General features: G+C 52.3%; 1 protein-coding gene across 1 annotated transcript in view; it reads right to left on the reverse strand.

Annotated features, from left to right (window-relative positions):
- Window positions 1–10,481, reverse strand: part of GRIK3 (glutamate ionotropic receptor kainate type subunit 3) — a 69,220-nt gene extending 58,739 nt beyond the window's left edge. The window contains exon 1 of the mRNA XM_042885019.1: window positions 10,367–10,481. Coding sequence (XP_042740953.1) covers window positions 10,367–10,481 — 115 coding nt within the window. The remainder of the gene's footprint in view (window positions 1–10,366) is intronic.
- Window positions 10,482–20,846: the final 10,365 nt, after the last annotated feature.

Consider the following 20,846-nt stretch of genomic DNA (forward strand, 5'->3'; position numbering starts at 1 on the left):
CACACAAAGCTGCGTGCAAAGCACACTTCCTCTTTCAGACATTACAGGGCTCGGGATTTTCCTATTTCTGAGAGGCAGAGCAGTCCTTCGATGGGAGCAGCCATGCCCAGGGCTCTCCCTGTGCCCATGACCAGGGCTGAGCACTGCATGGACCCAAGCAGGAGCTGGGCACCAGAGCCTTCTCCTTGCTAATTACACGTCTCAAGCAGGCTGTAATATTGGGCTGTATAATTGGGACGTAATAGCTCAGACTATTGTACGTCAGTTAAATACCAAGGGATTATTAAGAGTATGTTTTCAGGCTTTCCAGTCCCATGTTGACTAAACAGTTGTTACATTTCAATAAATGACTTTAAAAATAAATGAGCAGTCGAGCGTGTTTAGGATACGTGCTTTTTTTCCCCCAAAACAAATCAAATGAGAGAGTCCCAGGCTGCAGCCTGTGCTGTTCAGTAGGGCTGTGCCTGCTCTGCCTCTTTGCTCTGCCTCAGACCACCATCAGTGTCTCTCCCAGCTCTTTCCATTCCCATGCCCACGCTTTAAAGCCCTCCCCATTACTGCAGCCCAGAGCAGCATGGGGTGGGCTTAGCCCTGTTTGGCAAGTACAGAATCGAAGCACGGAAGAGCAAAGTCATTTGTTCAAAGCCAGGTGGGGAGTCTGATACGGGGCAGAACGGGAGCCAGTGAAAGATCAAAAAATACTTGTCTAAAAATAAGGCTTTGAAGGTCTGTAAAGGAAACGCAGCTCTAACAAATTGCGTTACAATCCCAAATGCAGTTAGTCGTGTGGCTGACACTGTAATGTCTGATGAACGTTCTGGTGGCTGTTGCTCATATCCGGGGCGCTGCAGAAGGGAAGGACATGCAACAGGGCTGCTTGGCCCCCCTGCCTCCACCAGAAAGGTTTGGAGCAGCACACCAGAACCAGCAGGTGCAGCCAGCCCAGTAACCACAGTGATGGGTAACTCAGGACTGGCTTCACCTTCCTGTTAAGATTGAGCCTCATACAGCTTTCTGCACTGTGGTGCTGCTATGAGGAGTTCTCCTGCGAAGCAGTGGATGGGTGCTGCCCTGCTGGATGCATGCATGGTGCTGGGAGCACACTTTGGAAACAGGATTGGCCCCAGAGCTGCCACCACCCATCCTCCTGCCCTTCTCCTTGGAGTCAGTGACCCCTAAGAGTCCAACACAGGGGAGGGAATCCTCATGGCTTTGTATGCCCTGATGGGTGGATGCCCATCTGTGCCAGGAGGGTCAGTCTGGGAGGTGCCACCATGCATGTTGCTGATCCTGCATCCATCCCTGCTCTCGGGGTTGTTGCTCTGAGCAGATGAGGTGCTCAGAGCACAAGGAGTCTTTGCAGCACCTTACTTCTGAGCGGAACTCGGAATGCATTGTACTTCCAGAATTCGTTTCCACTGCTCTGCACTGTTGAACCTGAAGAGCTAATTAAGAAACCAAGAAATTGGGAATCTCCAACCAAGTACACTGTGAAATTAATGAGGACCTACTGAAGAACATAAATAATCTGTGCTCCCCATTAGAGGCCGTTAGCACCATTAAAGCAATCCAGAGGAAAAACGGCAGCGCACCGCCAGCCAATCCCCTTTGAAATCCATCACTGTCAGAGCCTCCATTCTGCCGACTGAAATCAGTGGTTAACCCCAGAACATCCTGACTATTTAGAAATAATTACTGTTGCTATAAATCAAAAGCGATGGTGAAACTGGTCACAGAAATGTAGATACAAAAATCAGACTGAAGTATCACGCTCACACAGGAAAAATCCTTCGTTCCCTGCTGGGTTTACAAGTAATTTTCTAGCAGTAAAATGCAAAAATTTTGCAGTGATCATAAATAAACCTGGGATAAGAATTCTTTGCAGGACTCCCAGGTCCGCTCCCTCAATGGCGAGGTTTATTGCTCCAGTTTCTCTGTGCTTTCTCTCAAACTGCAGCTGTCAGAACGATTTACGAATTATGGTCCTGTTGGCATAAACTTCCATATTTCATAGCAAAATAGGTTTTCCCACGAACCCACAAGGCACAAATTGATATGTGAGCACACTGAGTGACCTCAGGGATGCAGCCTAGACCCACTGCTGGGCGATGTGGTTGTGTGCACTGGGGAATCATCCCCCCAAAACTCAGAGCTGGGCTGTGCTGTGTCACCCATAGGGGCTGGATCTGTGGGAAATAAAGGCACAGACTGAGCACTTTGTTTCTCACCGTTGGCATAAGCAGAAATTCCAACAGCAGGGCTAAAAGCATGCAGCAGTGTGGGGTCCCAACCAGTGGTGGGAGCTTTGCATGAATGGGAGTTGGGGGTGGGCAGGGGGTTTTGGATCCGGGCTGGAACAGGGAGAGAAAAAAAGGGAGTGGAAGTTAATCAGGTCAGAATCGCCTCCAAAAAGTGTGAAAATTAAATGCAGGTTCGTAATGTAACGATAATGGCATACGAATCAGGTTGGGTTGCAGATTTTAGCATGCCACTGCTCTCCTCCTAATTGGAAGAGATGGATCCAACAACTCAAATGGCCACACTTGAGATATAAAGTCGTGCTGCAGAAGGGGAAATATTTCCTGATTTTCCTCAAATCACTGCTGCTGTGTAAATGTATGAAGAAATGAAGCCAGTGGAAGATAGCTGTTGTTACTGATGAGTTTACAGCAGATGGGTGTATGTGCAGAACTACTCCTGTCTGTTAAAACACATCACCAGGGCTGCAGGTAGAAGAGCAGAGGATTGTTTCTATCTGATCTTTTTACTTATAACTTCTGCCCTAATTGAAGGTGATGCTGTTGCAAAGGTGGGCTCTGTGTGAGTCTGAAATGATGGCAGCTCCATCCAAGATGATGCAGCACGCTTTGTGGGCAGCGCTTTCCCTGCGAAGCAGGTGAATAGGAAAAGAAATGTAAAAGCCCATTTCCATTCAAACACCATGAGCCAAACCCCGGAGCTGAGTGCCCAAGGACTCACTTAGAATTTCTTCAAAGTAAAGGCGACAAAAACTGATCTTGCAGAAATAAAAATTCCTAAGAAGGAAAGTGCGTAAAGTGGGGAAGAAAATGGTTTTCTTTCCCCATAAATGAAGAGCAAATCTTAAAGAATTTATAGACCAGAAATTTAAATGAAGAAGTTCCTTTTTACGGGTCCCTGTTCCAGAGCTGTAGCAGCGCTGCGCATGGAGGTGGATCAGACCCAGAGGGGTCACAGCACTTCTGTCCTCCGGAGCTCACAAAGCAAATGAGCTTCTGATGGCATTTTGTCTTCAGCTCTGCTTGCAGTTATGAATGCTGCATTCTGAGCACTCAAATCTGAGCAAGTTTCACTATTCACTGTTTAAAAATCCTAACAGCAGTGCCGTGCCGTGGGGTTTGTCCCAGCACAGATCGCTGCTTGAGTGCCTGGAGCTGCTCCTGTGTGCAGCTCTGCACCCAGCTCAGCTCATAGCAGGCTCCCAGCACCCAGCACCCAGCTCACCCCTCATATCTGTGAGCAGCATTCTGGCTAATTGGGATTCCTTCTGCTTCTTCCCACGGTTCATTCTCTGGATGAACCCTTTCTGATTCACAGAGGGCAACAAAGAGGTCCTTGTAAGCAAGTCCTTGAGCTGGGCAAACCCGACGTGCCCCGTCAGCACTGGGAGCTGCAGCATCCTTCAGGGTGAGGCAGCACAGGCACAGCACAGCTGGGATGTGTGCCAGGGCAGGAACACCATTAGGAACAATTGAGCTGCCCGTAATGCAAAGCAGAGCCAGAGAACGGGGCAGGAATGACCCAGAGCATGATTTGCAGCGAATGTCTTTTTATCTCATAAATAGGAGAGACACTTTGGGATGATTATCCACCCAGATTTATCTCTGCAGCTCCTTGTGTATCCTTCTGCGCTTAAAAATGTCTCACTGCCCTTTGCATTATTGCATTGCCCTTTACATTCATACTGCATAAACCTCTCAAGCACCGTAAAACTTACAAGGTGTAATATAATGCTGTGATTTTCTTTTACACACCATAAACAAAAGTCACTGGGAAAGGAAGATGGCAAGGCAGGCTTTATTTGGTCTGACAACGATACGGTGTGATTCAGGGTGAAAATATGTACACAAGTCCACATCATACACTCTTGCACACTTAAAATCATGAGCTGGATTGATTATCCGCCACTGATGGATCGCTTCAATGTATTAAATGGATTATTCCATAAATCACCAGCTGTGCCAGGAATGAAGTGTTAGGAAAGAAAGAGAAAACATTATAGATCTGTCTTATGCAGGTGAATGGAAAGCTGAGCGGAGAGCTGGGGGGGATCCTGGGGTGATGGGGTATCACCAGGAGGACCCCAGGGTCACAGGGTTGAAGAACCCTGAGCTGGGAGGGACTGCAGGGAGCTTGGAACCCACAGCAAGGAGCAGAGCACCCGTAAGGCTGTCACGGGGTTGAAATGAGATGATCTCCAAGGTCCCTTCCAACTCAAGCCGTTCTATGATATGATGTAAGAATGCAATCCAGGCACTGGGTGCAGCTCCCAGTGCTGCATCTCTGCCCACTCCATCTCTGGATCCTCTGCTCAGCGGCCACTGCTTCATCCATAGCAAACCTGTGCTGTGCCAGTGTTGCCTGAGCTGTGTTCACCCACCTGCAGGGATGGGATTCGGGATGGCTGCTGTTAGAATCACTGACATCTGAGTGCTTTGCATTCACTGCAAAACCAACCACCCAGTCTAACACTTCAGTGCCAATAGACAGTCATAACTCAGCTAAATTTGTGGGTTATACCAGATTTTATTTACTGTTTCATCCTGGGAGATAAGGAGGAGATGACAGCCATCTATTCATTAAAGTGAAGCCGCCCACAGCTCTCGCTGGTTTCTCACCATCCGTGGCCATCTTTAATGAAATTTGGGTTTTGCAGTACTGGTGCTGTTGGTTTAGGAATGCAGATGTCCCCACACACCTGGGGGGCTCAGCGCCCTGCCCTGCTCACCTCGATTCCTTCACAATCAGCTGTCATTACCAGCTAACGAGCATCCAGTGGCCCCTGTGAGGCAGCCAGCAGCCTTTTCCCGTTTCCTATTGGACATCCGAAGCACTGTGATGGTCTGAACTGCTGCAGTGGCACCAGCAAATGCTCCCAAAGCTGCTGTTTGCAGATGTGAAGAATAGAAGGCTCATTTCAATCCATCAGCCTCACACTCCTTTGTAATGCTCTCCACACCGGCGTTGCTCGCCCTGTACTGGGCTCCCTGGTGCCCACTTCCCAGCAATGAGCAAAGTGCAAATTCAAGAATTTATCTGCACACTTCTGGAATTTTAAGGCTTTGTTTTGTTCCCTCGGTGCTGGCTGGTCTATGTGTATGCTTAAAGACTTCCTAAACGGGGATGCTTTTCTGGCTCCGGAGTTGTTTGGTGCATGTATGGTGAAATTCAGAGCAGTGCTGTGGATTGCATCTTGCACGGCTCTGGGAAGCGATGTCTGCATCAGAGCAGGGTGCTGCTGGTTATCTCCTCTCCCAGCCATAGCAGAATGGTCTCATCCGTGGCTGTGTGGTGCTCAGTGCTCCCTGCAGATGCAGTACATGAGGGGAAGCCCCTTCCTGTATGGGGCTGCTCCTTGGGAGCAGAGCCCTGTGCTGCGAGCTGTTGCTTCTTGGTAACGACCTGAGCCTATTTGGGGCTTTATTATGAGTGCTAAAAGCAAGCACGTTGTCTGTTTTTATTGGTAGTGAACACGAGTAGTGCTGCGCAGCCCCATCATGCTACATCCATCTGAAATGAGGCAGTCCTGCCTCACCAACCCCTTTTTAAGGACATGGAAGCTGCAGTATTCAGTGGCACGTTGTCCCACTGCCAACAGCAGCACCTGCACAGCCCTCACTGCAGCCCCTGCCTTCGCCCACGCTTTGCAGCCTTCACCTCTGCGGAGCTCAGGTGCTCTCTGTGTGCTCTGCCTTCCTCAGAACCTTCGGAACATGCAAAGGGAGAGGAAAGCAGTCTAGACAGCATCGCATTAATCCTCTAGCCAAAAAGAGGGAATCAAGATTGTGCAGCAAAACCGGCGCAGAAATGCTTTACGTTGGATCAGGAGGCTTTAGGAGGCGTGCTGCAGACAGATGCGCAGCGCCAGGTTTGGTTGGAGCTTTGTCCCCACAAAGCACTCCGGTGGCAGCTCCTCGGGCAGCGCTGTCCCATGCAGGGTTGCAACAGCACTGGGGGGGAGGAGGTGGCTGGAGCTGCTGCTTCACCCCCAGCAGTGGGAGATGGCGAGGAACCAGTGCCCTCTGCTGCTGCGGGGCCGGGCAGGAGAACTGCTGCATCCCAGCAGCACCGCAGGGCGTGCAGTTTTTTGCTTTTGCTATCGTTCTGTGCATCTCGAAAACTCTAGGAAAATCTTTTCCTAGCATCAGCCTCCATTTGCTCTCGCCAAGAAGAGCATCCAGAAGGTAGTAGAGGCAGATTTGCACCCACTGGTGGTGGAGCAGAATTCTGGCTGCAACGCGCAGCGAGCGTGCAGCTCTATGGCACAGCCACGGTGCAGAGCTGGGGGTGGGAGCTGCAATGATGCAGGGAAACCCTTCCATGCACACAGACCCCTCCGTGCACACAGACCTGTGCATTGCCCCACTGAGGTCCCACTCACAGCTGTGACTTTGGGCACTGTGCAGCTCCGCTCATCCCAGGACACTTTTTCCCCACGATGGAGTGGGGTCGATTACTTTTTCTGCCTTTCCTTTTATTTATTTCTTTTCGTGTGGTTTGATCTTAATTTCCCGCACCGTGCTCCCATGAGGATGCTGAGATCAAACAATTAGGCTATTCCGCCATAAAGAGGTAACATTGTTATTCAAATGTATTCAGAATTAATTTACCACCAAACAGTTTTACAGCACCGGGATGTGCTGCCTGATGCACAGAGCATCTCCTGACCCACAACACCTCCCTGTGCCACTCAGTGCTCAAGCAGTGGCTGCACAGCCATGCAAATGCAGGTGGGGTTGCAGGAGAAACCTCCACGAGGGTGATCACAAAGCCTTTTAGTGGCAGCAGGGAGCGTGCAGCAGCAGAGCCCCAAAGGAACACAGCTTAGGGGGGTCCCTGTGCAGCGTTGAACCTGGGAGCTCTGTGCCCCCCAGGTCCCAGTTCCCCCCAGTGCTGCCTTATTTCTGATGGCAATTTCGCCTGCAGTGTGTGGGAAGGTGATTGCAGAATTAAATTCCAGGCGGGCGTAATGAGCCTCCAAAAAGCCAATCACACAGTGGAGGGTAATTATCCACGGAATTTGTTTTCTGTGTATTTATATAAAATAATCAATGCTTTTTTTCTTTTTTTCTTTTTTTCTTTCCTGCACTGATTCTGATCCCGTTGGGTTGTCTGCTCTGCACAGCATGCAGTCGGTGTGCAGCCCTTCCCTGGGTGCACACAGCTCTGAGGAACGGAGCCCACGTTCTCAAAGCATCACCATCCCCACCCGTCCCTTGGGCACTGCTGCTGCTGCACCACAGGGCTCTCATCCCAAGGAAAAAAAATATATATATAAGAAAACACAAAAGCAGGAAAAGAGCCAAGAGCCAACGGTGCGGGTGGTTGCTTCTAAAACCAGAGAGAAAAATGGAATGTATCCACACGGAGGAGGGCAGGGAGTGGGGCGGGGGTGGCTCTGCCATTGCAGGGCTGCAGCTGCTGCCATCCCCATGCAGGGCTGTGCTGCAGCCCCGCAGCGCTGGGTGCAGATGGGAGCAGCCACCAGCAACGCCAGCAGCAGGGCCATGCCGAGCGCTCCTGTGCTGCAGCTTGCACCATCTCCTATTAATCTCAGCCACTACGTCTTGCTAACGGGTCATCCTTTGGCACAGCCATCCCAAGTGGATCCCAACAATGCTTCAAGGATGGGCTCTGTTTCCCCACGCCAGCACCAGCCCAGCCCTGCCACCTCCAATGGAAGCACTGCACATCCAGCTCCGGCCATCCATCCCTGAGCTGGGACGGCCCAGTGCCACAGCAGCACCCTGTGCACATGGCTGGGCTGTTTTCTGATGCAGCATTTTCAAATACTTATCATTGCATAATAATTAAACAGCTGCTGGGGGAAAGCTTCAGATCCCAACTCCTACCTCTGAACAACAAAACCCGGCGGTAGGCTTTCTTTGTGCGTGTGTTTGCGTAGATTATGGTTAGATGTGTGGATTAAATATTTATATTTCACACGTGAGAGAAGGAGCGCTTTTAGCTCTTCCTTTCCTTTCCTGGATATCTCCTCGAAAAGAACCAAAGCCCCGCTGTATTTATTTTAATTGTCAGCTTCATGGGAAAACAGGGGAGCTTTGGAAAGTCACCTGTTTTCTCCGCTTTAATTTTCGGCTTTAAAACAATACTTATGTAAGCGTTCTCCAGTTCTTGGCATCGCCTAATAATTAAAATAATTACTGGAAAGCCAGAGCAGCTTTGCACAAATGAATGCAGGGGGGGAGAAGCCGCAGTTTCCCAGTGAAAGAGGCCGGAATTATCCCAGTTCTAGCTGAGAGCACAGGTGAATGCAGACCTTCCTGCAGCCCCATTACAGCTCCTTTCTGACCCTTCTGTTCCTGCTTTAGTGGTGGAGGGCTGAGCAAGGGGCTGAGATGCTGGTTGTGGCTGGCAGTGGGGCTGCATGGGGCTATATAGGGCTGTGTGGGGCTATATGGGGCTGCATGGCACTGCATGGTGCTCTATGGGTCTGTATGGAGCTGCACAGAACCCCGCACGGCGCTGCTCCTGGGGCAGCCTTGGTGCTGGCATTGCTCTGCTCCGTGCCTGTGGTGAGGAGGAGCAGAGCCACAGCCCAACCACAGCATTTTGGAAAGGGCTGGCACAGTTTCTCTACTGGAATCTCCTGGATCCCTTTGTATGATTGCTTTGATCCCTGCCTAGAAAATCTGACAGAGCTGAGCACTGCCCCAGGGATGCTCCCGGCTCCAAACACCCCCGTGAGCAGCACTGATGCTCTCAGGGCATCTCCCATCCACCTTTCCCATCACAACTCGGGGTGCTGCAGCACACGCAGGGCACATCTGCGTGGCTCACAGCAGCACAGGAGAGCAGTGTGTGCCCTGCAGGACTCAAGCTGCAGTCCGTGCCAGGGCCAAGCACTCACGCAGCCCTTCTGGAGATGGCAATATTTCACAACGCAGCCGCCCTTCAGGACTGGCATTTTTCTCTTTCTGGCTTTCCCATGGTTGCTGTGCATTCACATCAGCATAAACAAGTCCTTTCTTTTTTTTTTTTTTTTTTTACACTAAAAAAACATCCACAAATCTATTTGGTTTTCACTGTTTTCTCCAGCTTGGACTCTGGTTCCCATGCAGGCAGTAACCCTGTCCTGACTGCTGTTATGGGCACACAGCAAATCCCTGTGGATGTGAACTGATGGCGAAGTGCATGGGATGTAGCAGGGAATCAGAGACTTTCTTTACACGACACATTTCTGCATCTAGTTTAATTAGAGAAAGAAAGATCATAGCCTCTTTCCCAAGCTGTTATCTGTGCAATTACTTTATGTAACATCATTAAAAATTAATTTTCCCCAGAACCTCAGCTATTTAATGAATACCACCCGGCCCCCCGCAGCGCCGTAGCACCTTGCAGGCTGCGGGCTCAGCACGGCTTCCAGCACTGCCTGCCCTACGCAGCCCCACAGCAACACCCCGTGCCCGAGGGCTGCTCCTGGCTGGGGTTAAAGCTCCTCCGAACAACGCTCCTCCTGCAGCAGGCTCGCATCTCTGCTTACAGCCACACCGCCTTGCACCGGCACAATGCCCCCCTCTCTGGGGCACAGCATCCCCTTCTCCGGGGTTCAGCGTCCCCTTCTCCAATGCACAAAATCCTCTTATTCGGGACACAGAATCCCCTTTTTTCTTGGTGCACATCATCATCCCGCTCTTGAAGCACAGCATCCTCCTTTCCGGGGCACATCATTCCCCCCTTCAGGAGCACAACATCCCCTTCTCCAGAAGCGAAGCCTTCCCTCTTTCTGGGGCACGGCATCCCCTTCTTTGGGGTACAGCATCCCCCCTTTGAAAGCACAGCATCCCTTTATCCCGCGGGCACGGCACCCCGCTTTCCAAAGCAAAGCATCCCCCTCTCCGGGGCGCAGCATCCCTTCTCGCACCGGGCACCGCGACGCTCCTCGTACCGTTCTCAGCATTCCCTTTCCGATCCAGCACCGTCTCCATCTCCCCCTTACACGGCACAGCCCCGCACCGCTCCGTGTCCCCGCTCCGGGCTCCCTCCCGGCACCGTGCAGGGACGCGCCGGTTCCAGCCCCGCTCCCCGCATCCCATCCCCGGGCGGGGCAGCGCACCGCACCCCCCTTGCACCGCACTTCGCTTACCTATCCGGATGACATGAGGCATCCCATGCGAGCAGTGTCCCCAGAAGCCTCCGAGCAGGAGAGCCGCGCAGTATTCCCAGAGCACGCCGCGGAACGCCGGCCACGGCTGGGTCATCGTCGGGCAGGGCGCGGGGCCGCGGCCCTACGGCCCCAGGGGCAGCGGGGCGGGGGGCTGCGGCCCGGGGCTCAGCCGGAGCGGCCGCCCATGGCACATCGTAGTGAGCGCGTCGTGCCGAGCCGAGCCGCGCCGAGCCGTGCTCAACCGAGCCTCGCCGAGCCGTGCGGGTCCAAAGCGAGCCGTGCCGTGTCGAGCCGTGCCGAGCCGGGCGGCACCTGCGGAGTCGGGCTGTCGGTGCGCCCGCAGGAGCGGCTCTGTCCCCTCCTACCACTGATGCGCGCGGCTCTCACAAAGCCCCGGAGTGGAGCGTGCACACACGCACACTCACACACACGCACCCGCGCTCACACCCGCACCGACACGCTCACCCCGGGGGGTTGCGGGAACGGCCCGCCCCGACGGCTGCTCCGCGTCCCGACCCACAGCGTCCCGCTGTCCCCAGTGTCCCCGCCGTGTCCCCGCTGTCCCCGCTGTTTTCCCTCTATGTCCCCGCTGTCCCCGTGTCGCGGGGATGCTGGCGCCCTTTGTCCCCGGAGCGGTGTCCCAGGTGTCTCCGATGCTCGTAGAGATGCCCACTGTCCCCTGTGTTCCCAGAGCTCCTGGGAATCTCGCTCTCCCTATGCCTTCAAAGGCCCCTCTGTGCTGGGGATGATGGTGTTCCCTCTATTCCCAGAGCACCTGAGGGTGCCACTGTCCCTGGAGGCCCGCACTGTCCCCTGTGTCCCCCAGAGCTCTCAGAAATTCCCACATCCCCTCTGTCTCCCGGGATTCCCACTGTCCCTTATGTCCCCGGATGTCCCCACTGTCCCCTGTGTCCCCAGCAGCCCCTCGGGGCGCGGGGCAGCGCACAGCAGCACGGTTGGGTGTGGGCTCGGGCTGGGGATGGGTTTCATTTCGGTGCCACCACCGAGCCCCGCGATGGGGGAGTGGAACGACTGCGGTGACAGAGACGGAGAGCCGGGGGAGGAGGAAGCGTTGCCAACCGGCGGGGCTCGGAGAGGGCGAATTTATTTTTTCTCATTTAAATAATTCGATCTATTCCATCATTTCCAATCGTTCCCATTTGCGAGCTGTCTGCTAACTACATCGCCTGGATCGTCTCGAGAGCAAATCTTTAATATTCTTGCAAACATACTATTAGTCCGTCTCTGTTCATCCTTTTAATTCTGCCCGTTTCTCCGCTCGGCGTTGGAAGAGAAAACCGACCTCGCTCTTCCTGCAGCTCAACCCAGTGCCGCAGCTCCGCCCGGACGCCGTGAACCCCGGGGGGGCGGAGGGGGAGGTGTGCAAATATGCATCACTCTGAAAGTCGGAGCACAGCTCCTTGGGGGTCCGTGTGTGACTGAAGGCTGCGCAGCGAGGCGGTCCCCCTGCGGGGCACCCGGTGCTGTGGGGCCGATCCCGCGCCATAGGGAGAGGCGGTCGTTGTGGAGCTTTGGAAAAAGCTCTGGGGAGGGGGCTGAGTGCCCGCAGGAAACCTCCTGGCAGTGCCAAGGGAGGAGAGCAGCCTCGGTCTGAGGGTGTTTCTATCTCTCAGGGCACCAAAAGGAGTAGGATTCAATACGAGTGCATGCGAGGGATTTTCTTCACTCGGTGCTTAAACAAGGGACAGCTGTTGCTGTGGGCTTCGTGTGAAATCAAATGTCACAGTCTGGTGAATCTGTGCACCTGGAGTTAGAAAAATGCTTTTGGGAGGAAGACTACAGAGAGAGTTGTTCTTTGCTCTTCTAGAGTGCAACACTTAGAGAAGAGTTTGGTTTTCAGTTAACTCAGGACAAGAAGTTGTGATTCTGCAAACTGTTGGAACCAGGCAGTTGCCGGGGTGATGTTTGCTGTTAGATGTTGAGAGGCTCCAGCTTCTGCTTTGCTCTTTGCTCCCCACTGCTGTAACAGCACGGTGGGGTTTCAGAGGGGTGAGCTCAGGTGCAGATCTGCTGTCCTGGGCTCTGCGTGCCCCTCTGTGCAGCCCTGAGGATACCAGCACTATTTGGATGCTCCTGGTTGGGGGTGAGGGTGCTCAGCTCTGTTGGATTTCTCCTCCCTCAGTGCTGCTCGTGGCGTTTGGAGCCGTGCATATCACACATGGAGGTTACTCATCTACACTTTACATTCCTCATATGCCTGAAATCTTGCTTCACTCGCCCACAAATAGAGCTGCAGGCTTACGGTTGTTCCAAAGAGGGTGGATTTAGTGCAAGGCTTCTCCGTGTTGGGTATGAAACTGTTTGCCAAAATGGGGGGAAAAAAAAAATATGGCAACAATTTCATTGATATCCGAGGAAAATACTGCTTGACAAAGGACTCCTTCACTCAGATCCTTGCTTCAGAAGAGGCGCAGACCTCAGAGAGAGAGAAATACTTCAGTAGCCGCCACACATTTCCGTGCCAACGAACAAAAAGAGGTTCTTCTCATTGCTAACGCCGTCTGAACCGCTCGATGCGACCCACGTGCGTTATGTTTGCATGCGTGCGCCTAACAGCCGCGATCACCGCGAGTGATGCTGCCCAGCTCTCCCGTTACGGAGCTCCTTGGGTCCTCCGTACATCGCGATGCTGCGGAGCGCATTCCTGGGCCGTGAGTGCCCTCTGCTGAACGCACCCCGGCTCCGGGAGCTGCGGGCTGAGCGCTGCGGGGGCTGCCGCCCACCCCAGGACCGCACCGATCTCCTCGTCCTCTCTGTGTGCTGTGATGGAGAAGCGCTGGGTGGGCGCTGGGTAGGGATGGAGGTTTCCCACTTGGCAGATTTCTCCCAGGCTCTTCTCTCTGCTCATTGGAGGCACTGCACAGCACTGCGGGAGGGGAGTGAGCACTGGAGCTGGAGGGAAAAATGCACTTTTTGGTACAGTCTTGGTTCCAGAATAGTGCTTCTAGAAAGGTCGCAGCCCCACACGGTGTGTGTTTGTGTTGGAGGATGCTGCTGTGATGGCTGGTTTGAAACACACCTGGTTCTGCTGCGTGTGTTGTTGTAGAAGGCAGGTGTGCACCAGAGCAGGAGCTGGGGGGCAATGCTGGGGCCACATGGATTGAAGGCTCCATCCCTGTGGGGCTGAAGGTGGCTGTCAGTGGGCATGGAGGGGATGGGGGGGGTGGTTGGACTTGGGGATCTCAGAGGTGTCTCTGACCTCAGTGATTCTGTGATGGACACTTAGAATAACAGGGGGCAGAGAGGGAGCCTTGTTTCCACGGTGCATCTCCTGAGGATGCCCTGCGGCTCCGAAGAAGCAGGGGCAGCCAGGAGCTGCTCCATCAGGTGCTGCTTTTCCTGGGCTGCACGATGGTGTGGCTGAGGCCGGGTGGGAATGCAGGGCTGTGCCAGGAGCCAGGAGTTTCATCCTCTTTCTGCAGAGGTAGGAAATCAACCCCCCCCCCCCCCCCCATCTTTAGGATTGGTGGGAGAAGCCATTTGCAACTGATGGGTGTAAATTATGCCTGCTTAGTCAGACAAGAAAATTAGAGGCTGCAGAATTAGACTCTGCTTGCAATTATCTTTCCATGGAACCAGTTTACAAAAAAAAAAAACCCATCGGCACACTCCTAGCTTTCTGATAAATCCCCCAGCAGCGTTCTTTTCTGTCTGTCAGCCCCAAAATGGGCCTGGGCAGTTACCCCCCATGTGTCCAATTGCCCACGTCGAGGGTTGGGATGAGTCACAGAAAGCTTCCTCTCACCCTGCATGCAAAAGGCGAGGAAAGAAGGGCTGTTCCAAACACGGCTCAGCACCTGGGCACAGGGTTGGCTGTGGCACTTCCCAGCTTAGCAAGCAGTGAGTTACATCCCATTTTCACAGAATCATAGAATGGCCTGGGTTGAAAAGGATCACAATGACCGTCTCGCTTCAACCTTCTGCTATGTGCATGGTTGCCAACCAGCAGACCAGGCTGTCCAGAACCACATCCAGCCTGGCTTTGAATGCCTCCAGGGCTGGGACATCCACAACCTCCTTGGGCAACCCAAGGTTTATCCCATTAGAAGGGAATGGTGCAGCAGTCACGAGTTGGGAGTGCAATGTAGGAAGCTGCCTGCATCTATGTGATGAACTATGTGACCCTGTTTGCTTCGTTAAGTCATAGCAGAGTCTCATTAAGACCTTTAGGATCATTAAGTCCAACCTGACCCCAGCCCCTTGCTTCCCCTTCTCAGCTGCCCCATCCCTTCTATTGCTGGCTGTGTTTGAGGCAGGGGGTGCAGAGCTGTGCTGCACTGTGTCTGCTGTGCACCGGTTCCCCTTCATGGTGGGAGCACAATTTGCATTGTGGAAACCTGACTGGAAAACAACGAGCCTCTCTTTAGAGCAAATTTTCATGATTTTCTATGGGGAGCTTTTGTTGTTTTTTGTTTTTTTCCAAGCATAAGGAAAAAATAGAACAGCGTCCAGTAAACATCAGATATTTAAAGCAGAATGTCATATATAAAGAAGTACTTTGTGTTGGCTTTTTTTCAAGTGTAAAAGAAGACAGTGCATAAATCTGCATAACTGTGGTTTTGTGTTATAAGCATTCGCTGGGGGGAGGGGGAACAGCATGCGGCCAAAATCGGGTGTTCTGCACCATTTTGGGGGGTTAAAATCCACTTCTCTCATCCCAGAGGCACACGGGGTGCTGCCATTCTTGGCTCAACCCCTTCCCATGGTGTGGGGTGGCTGCTGCCTGCACTGAGCCCTTGCTCTTAAGAATTAAGGCCGAAATCACATGGGATTGAGTGGCTTTTAACAAATTATGTCTGAAATTGCATGAAATCCATTGGTTAGTGTTTGTCTGCATAATGTGTTGAGGAGCATCAGGGATGTCAGGTGCTTTTGTGCTCTGCTAGGAAGGGGATGTGCATCCTTCCCGGAATGCAGTCCCAATTTCTGTGCAGCACTGTCACGTTTGGGCAGGGCAGGGTTTATCTGAGGGTGGTGGGAATGCAAGGGGATGGGGCTGAGCAATGGGCACTGCAATGGGGGAAACCCCAGGCAGGGGGCAGGGAGAGGTGCACTGAGGGGGGTGTGTGTGTGTGGATTTGGGGTCTTTGGAGCTCTGTGTGCCCGTGGCCTCTCGTTATAAAGTGAGCAGTGATGACAGCAGTGCTGTGCCACGGTCACAGCCTGGTGCTGCAGCAGTCTGAGTGCTGCTGGAAGAGCTCACTGCCATGTGTGAGGGATCAGGGCAGTGGGAATGTAATTCGCTGTTGTAATTTTAGTTTCTCGACTTGGGGAGAGGGTTTCTTTGGCATGGGCCATCTCTTGGTGCTGGGTTTCAAAGTGAGGATGAAGGGACACCCCTCTGAGCAAAACCTGGTGTGTGGCACCAGCTGTGCTCTGCAGCTGTGGTGGGACAAGGGAGCAAACAGCCCCATATCAGCAGCTGAAATGCTGCTGGGTCTGAGAAGCAGCAAATGCAATCTGTCCCTTTTGTATTTGCAGCAAAGGATCCTACAGGAACCTTGCAGCAAAACGCCTTGACGCCGTGCTCAAGCAATGTGAACAGCATCGTGTCTCTGGGGATCATTAATTCATGCAAAGAGACAACTGCCAAAAGGGGAAACACAGTTCCTTCTCAAGCTTGAAAGCCCTGGGAAGGTGAAATGCTTGGGTGAGCCTGTCGGTGTTCTCCTGCAGGTAGGAAAGGAGAGCTGAGATCCTGGACATAAAGCTCTGCACCCCCTCAAAGCGTTGTGAATAGAACAAACACTGTTCTTATTAATAATGAATTAATGTACTGTTGTGATGAGTAACTCAGAATAAGGCACTGCCATCTGCTCTTAGAGGTAATTCGGAAGAGGTTTTTGGAATGGTGCTGATCTAGAAAAAAAAGCCAAAACTCGTCTCATTGTTTGCTGCTATTACTCGTTAGTTGAAGGCAACTAACGAGTCGCCAGAGCCTTTGGGGAAAGTCCCACAGACAGAGGAGCTGCTGCTGGGGTGTGCAGCCTGCAGTGGGTGGTTCTGTGTGCCCTGTACAGAGGCTGGGGATACTGCAGGATGGCTCCACAGCTCAGGCCAGGGCTTAATCCACTATCCCTTAATATCTGTTTACAGCTAACAGAAAACCTGTTGTTGTTTGTTTCTACTGGAGGATTGCAATCCCTCCTTGAGGCACACGATGACAGCAGGAACACCTTTGCTTTTCAGGAGGAGAAGGCTTTGACCTTGGCTTGTGCTCATTTGCAGCTGGGAGATGCTGCAGAGAACAGCCTGGAGCCACAGCCATCCCCAGGCAAGGAGATGCTTGTGTTGGGCTCCTCACAAACACACAGCAGAAGTGGGTTCTGAGGTCACTGCATCTCTGGGATTTCTGCTGGTGCTCTGCGTGGCTCTGCACGATGCTGCTGGGAAAGTGGATGCGACAGAACCAGGTGCTGCTCCCACTGGGTCGGACCTGCAGCTCATTTCAGTGGTTGCCTGCAGCTCCTGCTGGACGTGCACTTCTCACAAGAGAGGCTCCGGGGTAGGGAGGTTGTGGGATTAATTTCTGGCTGAAGGAGCAAACAGCTGTAGGTGAAGTCAAGGGTGATCAGCCTCAGCCAGACAGCCGCGTCCCAGGAGATGCCTGGGGTGCCTCTCGCTGCAAATTGCTTTGGATGTGTGAATACAGACCTCTTATAGACTCCAGCACTGCACCGTACTGCTCGTGTCCTCATGCTGCCATCGTGTCCTCAATCATCAGGAGCTGCTGAAGGTCGTGGGAAGAGCACGAAGCAATCCAGAGGTAAACCCAGGTAGTTTGCCTCGAGGAACCCTCACTTTGCACCCAGTTTGTGGGATATCCCTTCTGTTGGGTCCATGCTGCAGCCCCAGGAGCATCCCAAGCAGAGTGCAGGCACACATGGGTTATTTCTGCAGCATGCTCTGAGCTTGCTTTCAGACAAACGGTGCAGCGTGAGCACCCGCTGGCAGGCAGCGTGCTCAGCCCCCTATTAAAAACAGCAGAACAGGTTTAATCTCTGGATGGCAGGGACGTTTGCATTGTCAGCAGTGTTTGATCCAAGTTTTAAGGGCAAAATTGAAATCGTTCTTCAGCCGGCTCTGCACATTGATCTCCAACACAAGAGCCCTTGTAAATAACCTCCTGAGAGCGTGTCACCCTCTTTCTCCTCCAAACCACCGCGCTCCAAGAGAAGGGTGATCCCAAGGGTGCAGCAGCAGCCAAAAGGAGAACAAGTGAAAATGGCTTCGGGGCTTTTTTTTTGCTCTCCTTCCTCCTCCTGCAGCCCACATCACATGCTCCAAATCACAAACCATCACTGAGGAGGAACGCTGAGGCTCTCAGCTTTGCTGTGTTTGATAGCACAGACCAGTGGTTCAGTTCCCACCACTCCAGGCCAACACAACCCGTTTTCCCAACTCTTCTCTTGGCTCTGTACCCTGGACGGGCTGTTGGCTGGTGCTGGCATGGCGATGGGTTCAGTCTCACCTCTCCTTGCTGCTGATCAGTGCTGAGTTTTCCATTTGTCAGCAAACTGATCGGCTCCGGCACGGCCTTCAGGGGAGAATGAATGGCTCTGCTCTCAGGATCAATAGGACATTTTCAGGAGTATCTTCCACCGAAGGGGATGGTGCCCAGTGTTAGATGTGCTCCAAGCACAAGGGTTCCCTGGCTTTGTTGATTATTTATCATCAGCGAAGTGACAAAATTAAAAAGTTATTTTTTTCCTCACCTAAATGAGACAAAACGATCACTTAAACCTCTTGTAGAATGGCTATGCCTGCAATTCGGAGATGAATGCAAAGCTTTGGGACATTTGGAGCAGCATGGGGTGCATGCTGGCTGCAGTGTGCCCACAGCTTCCATCCCATCCCTGCGAGCACTGCTGGACCCATCCTCCCACCTCCCCACCAGAAGCTGAGTGCTTCGCATTGCATCTTCAAAGGCCTTTAAGTATTGTTTGATTTCAGTAAGCTGATTCATTAGCTTTGAGATAAGAGCGTGCTTAAATGATTTGCAGAATCGTACCAAGCCAACGTGGTTTCCAAATGAGATGTAGTCCCATTTCTTCCCCGTTAATTTGAGATTTATGAGATATTTAGCAGGTTTGAAGGAGCACTGTGGCAGTTCCTGTGTCCCACCGGGTGAACCCATCCCACAGCTCTGCGCTGCTGTTGCAGGTGTGCTTCTGTTCCAATGCAATTCTCTCGTAAGAGTAAGAAATAGAAATAATATCATGGAATCATCGTATCATAGAATGGCCTGGGTCACAAAGAAGCACAATGCTCATCCAGTTCCAACCCCCTGCTGTGTGCAGGTCTCCAACCAGCAGCCCAGGCTGCCCAGAGCCACATCCAGCCTGGCCTTGAATGCCTGCAGGGATGGGGCATCTACAGCCTCCTTGGGCAACCTGTTCCAGTGCCTCACCACCCTCTGTATGATAAACTTCTTCCAAATATCCAACCTAAACCTCCCTTCTCTCAGTTTAAAGCCATTCCCCCTTGAAATATATGTATTTCCAGGCTTCTAGGTCATGCTCTCCTCTCTCTTGCCCTCCTCATCCTCCTGACCATAAGCAGGAGGGGATGGTTCACACTGAGGACAGCGTTGTTGGGGCATCATCACATTCCAGCCATTCTCTTGACACGGGAGTAGCAGAGAAGCCCTTGAGTGTGGCTGGAGGAGGGATGAGGCTGCATGGGGCCGATCCCAGCTCCCTGCCAGCTCCACTGCACACTACTCAGCAGCAAAAGGCAAGCAGGAGATGAATGAGAAGGATGCGTGACTTGGAAAGAAGATGAAATCATCTTTAATGAAGCACTTCAAAAATAGCTTTGTCACTTTTACCCGCCAAGGAGGTTATTGTGATGAAATGGCATTATCGTCTCGTGCTGGTTTTTAAAACCAAGCTGCACCTCCTGGGGGGGAATGCAGCTCTCAAAAGATCTTTGTTTTATCAAGGAGAAGAAGAAGGAAAAAAAAGCAGCACGGGGAGTTGTGTGTGCTCAGTCAATGGGTCTCATAACTCATGGATAGAGGAGTTTGGAACCAGCATCAAGCTGAAGGCATTAATAGCCTCTGCTTTCAAGTCAATGGGATTGATCAGCAAATTCGGTTCATTTCTGAGTGATTATTGTAGAAAAGTGGAAAGCAAACCAATATTTAAAGATGTCCCCACAAGCAATAATACATGATTGCAGGCTTTGGCAAGCTGGGCAGCAGCAAAAGGGCTGAATGACATAACAGATCATTCATAATTGTCAACCAAATTGCATGGCTGGTATTGAGCTTAAAAAACAAAAACACAAGAAGCATTTCTTATTGATTCCTGTTTCGTTGGAAACAATATGAGGCTGCCTTAAAGAGCGGGGAGTGGGCTGCAATTGATTCTCTTTTCCTTTTGAGTTAATTCCAGTAGAATTGGAGATTTGATTTGAATTCTGGTTTTATGAATGCGTTTTTCTTTCCCCTACACTTCTGTTATTACAGAGGAGGCGGGAGAGCATAAACATGGGAAAGTTTATGACAACGGGCACAAACTCCTTCAGAACAGGATGCTCCCCATCTTCTCTGGAGTGTAACTCCTAAGTGTACAGGTACAGAGCTCGATAGGAATGGCAGAGGTTGGGTACCACTCGGTTGGGTCTCCCCAGCCCCACTCATTTCTGCTCCCCTCACTCACTGGCCCTGCTCCGTGCTTCTTGGTGTGAGCAGAGTCTGGGGACAGAACTCCATGCTCAACCCTCACCCCATTCCCGTCCTCAGTAATCACATCTCCTCCTTCCCAGCTTTCTGATGCCTTTCCCATGCCATCTTCTAACCTGCCCCATTCGCTCCCTGCCCCTCCATCACACAGCCCTTTGGCCATGAAGGTGATGTGCCCGTTCTCCCACCCCCAAAGCTGTAAGACCTGCTATTATTTAAGGTCCTCCTTACACGGGAAGGAGATGTAATCACCCTTCACGGGTGAGATATTCCGTGGGGATTTGTTTCACATTACTCGACATTAAAGCGGTTCGCTTTATATTTTAGTGCTTCACTTAAAAGCAGGGCAGTGCTCACGGAGTGCTGTGATCCCTTCCCTCTGTCTGGAGGTGTTCCTTTGGGGAAGTGAAGCCTGCAGCAGTTCTGCAGCCTGAAGTTAACCCATCGCTGGTGCAGTCTGTGTGTGGGATGGGTGGTTGGAGCAGGGCTGGGGGTCTGCACGCACTGGGAGCTCTGCATGGGTGCAGCCCCCACGTTGTTTGGTGGTGCTGCTTTATGCTGTGTTAGCAGAGCTGCAGCATAACTGCAGGATCACCCTGCAAATATTGCAGGGCCCAAAGCTGGATAGGTCTGCATACATCACGGGCTGAGTAGTTCAGGTAAACAGGTGAGCTCCTGCCCAAACAACCCCCGGTGCTCCACAGCCAACCCCAGCCATTCCTGCATGGGTACCCGTGGGTACACTCTTGC

The sequence above is a fragment of the Lagopus leucura genome, unplaced genomic scaffold (assembly GCF_019238085.1).
Source record: "Lagopus leucura isolate 7727_CA_CO unplaced genomic scaffold, USGS_WTPT01 Super-Scaffold_100048, whole genome shotgun sequence".
Classification (NCBI taxonomy): Eukaryota; Metazoa; Chordata; class Aves; order Galliformes; family Phasianidae; genus Lagopus; species Lagopus leucura.